This window comes from Pristis pectinata, chromosome 23, assembly GCF_009764475.1.
Source record: "Pristis pectinata isolate sPriPec2 chromosome 23, sPriPec2.1.pri, whole genome shotgun sequence".
Classification (NCBI taxonomy): domain Eukaryota; kingdom Metazoa; phylum Chordata; class Chondrichthyes; order Rhinopristiformes; family Pristidae; genus Pristis; species Pristis pectinata.
Window position 1 is genome coordinate 11,715,977 of NC_067427.1, and position 9,363 is coordinate 11,725,339.

The window sequence follows — 9,363 nt, forward strand, 5'->3', positions numbered from 1 at the left end:
CAGAAAACACTAAACCATCTGGTTAAGACCAGTTCAGGCATTTAATCCGAAGAATTGTACACAGATAAATGAGAGCAATCCCAGACCCTAGGGTGAGATCTATTCTCCTGTTTTCATCAGTGAGCCACATTAGCAGATCAGTTAACAATATTTCTCAACAGTGGCAGATTTTCCGGATTGAAGTATCGGCATTCTAAATTTAGCACAGATTGATTATCAAGGAGATAAGAGTTAACTTCCTCCATACCTTCCCCAGGTTAATCATTAGTATTTTGTAGCAATGAATATAGTATGACACAATATAAAAACCACTATTGAACTGTTAAGTTAAACTGCATTGAAGTAAAGTGCACTTCTTAAAAAGAACCTTTTTTTTCACAGCAAGCAGTAGCGGAGGGATTTGAGAGAGAATTTGAACATCTGGGAGCACCAGAAAGTTACTTCTTTGGTTTGCGTAAGGAGCTGCAGTTGAAACGTGATCAGCTTGCTGCCTGTCTTGTCTCTGTGGGATTGAAGCCAGTTATACCAGAGGGTGGTTACTTCTTGATTGCAGACATCTCAGAGGTCGGTAAGTAACTATTTAGACATATCACAAGCCATCTAAATAGGCTGATGTAATTTGCTTTTCTTAATGGTACTATAATAGCTGGGTAGATGTTCCAGAGAACACGTGTTAAATACATTCCTATAGATAGAAATAAGACCTCCATTTGGTTTTAATATTTAATCTTGGTTCCAAATGAAACTCTCTGTTATTTAGAAGTGTAATTCTCCCTTTATCATACATTCTTTGACCAAGAGAGTGGTGACTAGCTCCATCTTAATTATGGCCATAAACTTAGTTACTAAGATGAACATGAAGGATGTTCAGAACTGAGTTTTGGGAGTTCTGTCTTCACTTTCTCAAGTGAGGAACGTTTGGCATTCTGATGTAGTTTTGAGTTATGCACTATGCATTAGTAGAATAAGATGGAATTGGACAGGATTATCTTCTGAAGTGGCTGACCTTTTTGTGTTGTTCATTTTCCCATCAGATGTTGACCTGCCAGAATCCACCGAGACCAAGCAACCATATGATTATAGGTTTGTGAAGTGGCTCGCAATCAATAAGGTAGGGAGTTGTAAAATCAGGTGTAGCTGACTAAAATTTGTAATTGTTCTTGGATGTGAAGGTCTTTTTTTTCTGAGCAGTTATTTATTATCAGAGATTGCGTCCACTATGAGAATGTGCAAAATTTTGAAGTTTTCAAATTACACATTGCTGATTCTTTTGGCTCATGTTAAGGTTCATTCAAACCACTTAGTTCTCATGCCCTTGTGCCAGGTTACGCTGTATGGTGTAAACCAGGGTAAATCATATTTTTGCCTAAATCCATCCAACAGCTGTAAAGTTGGTCAGTGAAACCTGCGTAAAATGGTATCAGGCTGAAGGTCAGATCATCAATGATCTTTTGGAATGACAGATCAGACTCGAGAGGTTGCATGGTCTACACCTAGTTTTTATGTTCTAACTGCTGTATGTTTATTGTTTTTTTTTTCATTAGACTGCGCAGACTCATGACTGAGCTGAGGAACCCTAATGTTGAGAAAGTTGAAAGGTTATTCTTCAGATAAATATGTTACATAAAGTTAGTTTTTAATGCCCATATTTCCCAAAATTAGAACAAGAAATAGGGGTAGGCCATTTCAAGCCAGTTCATCTATCAATATTGTGGCTGATTTTCTACCACAACACCACTTTCCTGCTTTATCCCTTGATACCAGAAATCTGTCAACCTCTGTTTTGAATGCAATCAATGACGGAGCCTCCACAACCCTCAAAGATGGAGAATTCCAAGGCTTCACCATCTTCTGAGTGAAGAAAGTTTTCCCATTTCAGTCCTAAATGACCTATGCTTGTTCTGGGACAGTGACACCCTGGTTCTAGATTTCTCATCCAGTGGAAAGGTCCTCCTTGCATTATGCCAACCCCTGTACAAGTTTTATAGTTTTAAATGGAATAATGTCATGTTCTTGCAAATTCTAGAGAATTCGGGACTAGTCTATTTCACCTCTCCTTGTATGGCAAACCAACCATCCCTGGAACCAGTCTATTGAATCTGTACTGTGCTCCCTCTGATTTTTTTTAAATAAGCAGACCAAAACTGTATACCTTACTCCAGATGTGGTCTCATCAAGACCCTATAAAATTTCAGGAAGATACCTTCACTCCTGTACCCAACTCCCATCAAAAAAAAGTTAATTTGCGCTCCTAATTGCTTGATGCACCTGGTGTTGGGTTTCAGTAATGTGAACAAGAAACCCGGATCACTTTCAACATCAGCATTACCTAATCTCTCGCCATTTAAAAAAATACTTCTATTATAACTTCTAATGTCAGGGATAGCTGGGCCATTGAGAACGTTGGTGTTGGAGCAGCGGAATCTAACTATATTAATAGCTTTGTGAAAACATTTATCTGCTGTTGTTTTTCCATAGGGTTTGGCCACTATTCCAGTGTCTGCTTTCTACTCTTCCAATAGCAAAAAACGCTTGGAGAATTTCATACGATTTTGTTTTGTTAAGGTGAGTTGTAGTAGTAATTGTGAAGTTGTTGAGGACATTGACACCTTTATTTATTGCTGTGGTAAATGGAAAACAGCATAGTTTGCACATTACTTGTGGAACTTATAAAATGTAAACCTAGCATGTAGTAATATGTAATGGATAGTCCATGATTTTCAGCTTCATGGAAAATCTGAAATCTAGACTTCAGTAGTTTTCTACTGTGCATTAAGCTGTCCTCCCCTCCCCCTCCAAAAAAAATGCAAATTCTAATACACAATTCTTATAAAGACTCTGCAACCAGTTAAATAATACTGAATTTTTTCCTTTTATGTATTGTAAACAAACTTCACTGGGAAAACTACACAACTGCAGTAGCTCTAACCAAGATTACAGAACAGCTCAGACTAGATCCGGTAACATACACACCTTTGAATTGAAAAGTCATATGTTCCAGCTCTTATGCAAAGACTTGAGCATGGAATTCACAGTGCAGTGCTGAGTTTTACAGGTACTGCCTGTCAGATGAGATGTTAAACAGAAAACCTAGCTCTCATATGGATATTAAAACAATTTATGCCACCATTCAAATAAAAGCAGAAGAGGTTTAAAGTCCTTGCCAAAATATATCCCCAACAAACATCACTAAAGAACAACGATCTGGCTAGTTACCTCAGTGCTGTTAGTGGAGTTTTTCTATGTTAAAATTGGCTGCCAAGTTTTTTGCATTACAATGACTACATTCAAAATCAATTCGTTATTGAAAGTGTTTTGGCATCTCTAGCAGCTGTGTAGGCTGCTATTATAAATACAAGTTGTATCTTTCTTATTGTAAAACAGCATCTTGTCACAACTTTTTATTTGCTATTGTATGATTCTTTTCTTTAATTGATAAGAATATTCTTGTTAGGTTGATTTTTCTTTTCAAACTATAGGCCAAGTTTGGTTAAAGAATGCCTGTGTTTGAGTTCAGGTTCCGTGCATGCTCTACCTTGAAAGACTAGATATGATCCTATCATAATTTAATGTTTCCCTTTACCACACTACCTTGGTACCTTGCACTTAATTTAAGGGCACCTGTATACTGTTGGATGTTTATTATGTATTGCAGAAGCCTTTAATCTATCTATTCAGATGGCATTTTAATCCAGATGCCATATCATTGGGAGAAGCAGTGGGTAAATTTAAGGAAATGGGTTGCATTTTGGTATTGGTATTGGTTTATTATTGTCACTTGTATCGAGGTACAGTGAAAAGCTTGTCTTACAAACCGATCGTACAGGTCAATTCTTACACAGTGCAGTTACATTGAGTTAGTACAGAGTGCATTGATGTAGTACAGGTAAAAACAATAACAGTACAGAATAAAGTGTCACAGCTACAGAGAAAGTGCAGTGCAGTAAGGTGCAAGGTCACAACAAGGTAGATCGTGAGGTCATAGTCCATCTCATTGTATAAGGGAACTGTTCAATAGTCTTATCACAGTGGGGTAGAAGCTACTTAATTTATTTTGCTGTGTTTAAAATCTCCAGGAGGACACAACACTCAGCAAGGCAGAAGAAATTCTACAAGAGTGGAGCAGGAGAAGGAAGACTCAGTGATTATCCAATAAAATGAATGTATTACTTTCTTTTTCAATGATACTTATGTTTATCTTATAATGAAAAATCTTAAGCTCCACATATAGCATAAGTAGATTAAATAATGACCCTAGATGCTGCAACAAAATAGCTCTTTCTATCCATATTTTCAAATGCTGATGATCAATGAACAAAAAAACTTAAGAAGTAGAAGCAGGATTGCGCCACATGGCCCCTCAAGCCTGCTCCTCCACTTAATAAGACCATCCTGTGGTCCAGATATAACTATCTTGACCTTGACCATCTCAGCTGTCTGTTATCAGGAATTTCAAAAACCAGCAACCATATAAGAGATGAAATTCCTCTTCAGCCTTTAATGACCGCGTCTCTCCTTACACCCTCCCTTCCTCCCCCCACTCAAACAACAGCCTCTAGCACCTGCCTTGTCTCAGTGAGATCAATCTACATTCCACTCACTTCAAGGCAAGTGTACCCTTATGTAAAGAAACCAAAACTGTGCACATTACTCCAAATAAAGTCCTGCCAGGCCCTGACATAATCTCAGAAAGATTTCCTAATTTTTGTACTCTAATGACCTTTCAAAAAAACCAACATACCCTTTATCTTTAACAAAAACAAAATGCTGGAAGCACTCAGCAGGTCAGGCAACATCTGTGGAAAGAGAAACAGAGTCAATGTTTCAGGTCAAGGATGCTTCATCAGAACCTTTGTCTTTTCCTAATTGCCTGCTGTAACTGCATGTTTACTTTGTGTCTCATGAATCAGCACACCACGATTCCTCTGCCCACTAATTTCTACTGGTTTCATATGTTTAAAATTTCTGTTCTTCCTGTCAAACTGAATTTTGCTCTATCTGCAACTTCTTGCCCATTTGTTTAACTTGCCTTTTATCTTTCTTCAGATTATTTGTGCCAATCTTGCAGTTTTTAATCTCCATCTAGGTGTGTATCAGCAGCAAAATTTGGATACATCTAATTAATTAACATGAATTTTAAGTAACTGAGTACCACTAGTAACAATCAACAACTTGAAAGCTTATCTTTATTCCTACTCAGACCATTATTGAGTCCTCTGTCCAATCTAACATCCAGCACCATGAACCCTATTATTTCCAACATCCTTTTGAGTCCTGATGCAGGGTTTCAATCCGAAATGTCAACAATCTCCACCCCCCTACACCCCCCCATAAATGCTGCTCGACTCGACCCACTGAGTTCCTCCAGCAGATCCTTTTGAGCAATACTTTTTGAATAGCTTTTTGAATATCCAGGTAATTTTAGATAGTTTATGTCTCAGCCACCTTATTCCCAATGTAATGTCTCCATTCATTATATCTGTGGGACACACATTTATTTTTGCTATCCCCTTCCTTTCTGCATAGCTGCCAAAGTTCATAGATTTTTCTCCCCCCTAATTTGCTCTTGCTATTAAAATACTTCTTCAAATATTTGTCACTTATTGTTGCTGCTTAAGATACTCCTAGTCTTGTGGTCAGAAGACTTTAGTAAAGAGATTTCTGATTTCAGTTTAACCAGTAAATGAGAGTCTGGGTCCTACTCCTTTGCAAAGCAGTGAAAATCAAAGGATAATTTTTACTTCTGTTGTAGTCAAATTTGATGCAAGGCAACAGATGACTTGAATAACACTGGGAAATGGTGCAGGAACTGATAAGACCTTTATCAAAGAGAAGCATAAAAAATAAAGGGATAGTTTTTATTGGATTTAATAACAAGTAATTGAGGCAATAAGTACTGAAACACTGATTTTTACGTATTTTGAGTTTGTCATTTTAGATAGTAAATACCAAATACCATCGAACCTGCTTAATTGGGTTGATTTGAGTTTCTAAATTATATTACATACTGGTTTGATTAGCCACAATATGCTGTTATTTTTCTTTTTGCAGTACTTGAATTATTGTTTGTATTAAGACTGATCCAAAATTAATTTGATGTTGGAGTTGTCAATGCTAATTGTGTGCAATCTTCCATCATGATTACCCAGATAGTTTTGGCAACTGATTAATTACTATAAATAAAAATTGATTTTATTTCTCCTGGTCTGCATAATTAAATACTGCAATGTCCTAATGTCAGAAGACTAATTATATAAAAATCTCTCTTGTGACAATGGAGTGTAATTACACATGCTCTTTCTATATTTTCATTTATTAAGCATAGTTTGTATAAGAATTGCATCTGAGATTAGCAGACATTTATTCTCATGATACTTCATTGCTTAGAATAAAGCAGTCTCCTTGGCTTTAACTCTTTTGACCAGGAGGCTTATGGTTAATAGTGTGGCCAATAACACGGTTACATAAACTGGAGAAGTACTTGGAGAAAATTTTCTTTATCTCAGTGTACAATAAACATTCAGAAGGGTGCCAAATACAGATTTCACCAAAGCAAGAAGAAAGTTCTAATCATGCCTCCTGATGTGACAAGACCTCTAATCTTTAATGTTCGACACTTTGATCCCTTTACGATTTAAACATGTACGAAGAAACTGTTCCTTTTTGTATTATTTGCTATTTGTTCATTAGTATTTGCTCATTTCCTTTTTCATTTCCCCTCTGTATGTTCTTCAGAAATAAGTCAAATCTGTATTTGGATATCTCAGCTGCAAAAAAGCAGGACAAATCTAGACTGGGTGATAATTAACCGATTAGATTTGACCTGCTTTTTGCGAACAGCACACACCTGGGAACTCTTCCACATTGTTGAGTAGATGCCAGTGTTGTCACAATACTGGAACAGCTTGATAGAGGCACAGCTAGTTCTGGAGCTTTGGTGTTCAGTACTACAGCTTGGATGTTGTCTGGTCCTGCAGCCTTTGCTGAATCTGGTGCTCTCAGCAATTTCTGAATATCACATGAAGTGAATGGAATTGGCTGGAAATTGGCTTCTGTGATGGATCTTATGAGAAACCCAAGATGGATCATCCATTTTTTAAATTCTGGCTGAACATGGTTGTGAATGCTTTTTGCACTCACATTGTTGAGGATGGGGATGTTCTTGAAGTTGCCTCCTCCCATTGGCTGTTTAATTGTCCATCACCATTCATAACAAGGTGTGATAGGACTGCAGATGTTTGATCTGGTCTGTTGTTTGTGAGATCCCTTAGCTCTGCCTATTGCATGCTGCTTTTGTTGTTTAGCATGCAAGTAGTCCGTTATTGCAGTTTCATTAGGCCAGCACCTCGTCATTTTTGGGTATGCCTGGTGCTGCTCCTGGAAAGCTCTTCTGCACTCATTATTGAACCAGCATTAAGATAAGATATCTTCATTATTCACATGTACATCGAAACACATAGTGTAATGCATCTTTTGCGTAGAATGTTCTGGGGGCAGCCCACAAGTGTCGCCACACTTCCAGCGCCAACATGCCCACAACTTCCTAACCCATACATCTTTGGAACGTGGGAGGAAACCAGCGTACCTGCAGGAAACTCACGCAGACACGGGGAGAACATACAAACTCCTTTACAGACAGCAGTCAGAATTGAACCCGGGTCACTGGTGCTGTAATAGCATTATGCTAACCGCTACACTACCTTGCCTGTCCTGGCTTGTAGTAATGATAGAATGAGGAATATGCCAAACTGTTTTTTTTCTTAATCTGTATTCGGTCGCTTCATATAATCGCTTTCCTCACCTTACCATATTCCAAAATGCTTCACAATCATTCTAGATAAATATACATTTTTCACTTACTGCTACTTTTTAAGCGAAGTAATACAAATATTAATCTTCACAATATCCTGCTAGTTTTAAAATGTAATACTGTCTAAATTGTGATTCATGAGGCCATTATTTGCAACTCTTTGTAACCTGTAAATTACTAAAAAATCAGAGACTTTGCAATAGATTTCTTTGTGTAATTAGAAGTCTGTAGAGAATGAACAGATCTAGGATCACATTTCACCATCCCATTAGATGTTTTGAGAAAAACTTTCATTCAACATAACGATAAGTCCCAGGAATTGCTGTTGTTTTTACACAGAAGTAAAGAATCATAGAAGAGTTTATACTAACTTGATTTTATTTCCATTAATACATGAAATTGGGACATGCTGAGAACTTAAGCTGTTGACACACATTAGTCAGGGCTAGCCAAAGTCTTTATCTGCAGCCATATATACATCCTTGAAAGGACCATTGATTGGCTATTAAGAGTTAGAAAGTGAGTCAAATTTACACTGAGAAACTGAGATCTTTTTGCCACTGAAGCTAAAATCAGGTAAATCAACAAGGACCTAATTTCAGATGTGGGACATTTACTAGTCCAAATCATTATGTTCCATTCTGCAATTAAGCCACTGAGCATTTAGTATAAGAATCCTTCCTGAAGACCAGTGAAAAATTGCTAGATAAAACTGATAAATGAAACTGCATATGGACTGCAACCTGCTAAGAATCTTGATTCAGAAAAGTATGTATGTAGCAAGTACAATAGTTATTCAGTCTTTAGAAGGGAAACACATTGATATTATAGGATGTGTCTGCATAATGACTCCCAATTTCTTTTACCCATCAACATACCAGTAAATCTAGACTAATTGAACTTTTTTGTTTGCTGAAGGTTGCAAAAGGAAATGCAGTGGACGTTGTCTATGGATCTTAAAAATCATTTGTCAAAATATCTTAAAAGGCTGACTAACAAAACAAGCTCATGGAATAAGATCTTCAGTGTCAGCTTAGATAAAAGAGTTGGGCATAAAATCCGAATATATGGTAATATTGTTGCTTTTCTGGAAGAAGGCGAGTGGACAGTTGTGTTTCCCAAAGGTCAATGCTAAGATCACTGCTGTTTTGATGTGCATAAGTAGTGTAGATATTGGACTACAGAATAAAATTTCAAAGATTGCCAAGCTAAACATGGAGGTAGGGCAGACAGTGAGAAGGAAACCAACTGAGTGCAGAGGGAAGTAGATGGGCTAGGAGAAAGGGCAGAACTCAAATGAAACTTAATGCAGAGAAGTGTGAGATGGTGGATGAGGAGAAGCAATGGGATTAGTAGCAGAGTTTTGAGCAGTGTGCAGGAACGGAGGGATCACATGTTTCTGAAAGTGGCAGGACATAATGAGTGAATAGTTAGCTATGGAAATCGGATCTTGGGCTTCATAAATATAAGTGGAACACGTAGGCAGAGAAGTGGTTAGAGCCTTTCATGAAGGTAGATGGTTGTGGTTGTCAAAGGTCAATCATCCTAGCCCC

At 37.4% G+C, this 9,363-nt stretch overlaps 1 protein-coding gene across 3 annotated transcripts in view; it reads left to right on the forward strand.

Annotated features, from left to right (window-relative positions):
* The window catches only part of LOC127581975 (kynurenine--oxoglutarate transaminase 1-like), a 37,156-nt gene extending 30,957 nt beyond the window's left edge, over nt 1–6,199 (forward strand). For 2 of the 3 annotated variants that reach the window (XM_052036807.1, XM_052036808.1), the window contains 4 exons: nt 382–568; nt 1,035–1,111; nt 2,479–2,565; nt 4,077–4,306. In XM_052036807.1, the coding sequence (XP_051892767.1) occupies nt 382–568; nt 1,035–1,111; nt 2,479–2,565; nt 4,077–4,145 (420 nt within the window). In that variant the 3' untranslated portion in view covers nt 4,146–4,306. Of the gene's footprint in view, nt 1–381; nt 569–1,034; nt 1,112–2,478; nt 2,566–4,076 lie in introns of all 3 variants that reach the window. The other variant, XM_052036806.1, reaches the window with a different exon arrangement.
* The last annotated feature ends 3,164 nt before the right edge of the window (nt 6,200–9,363 follow it).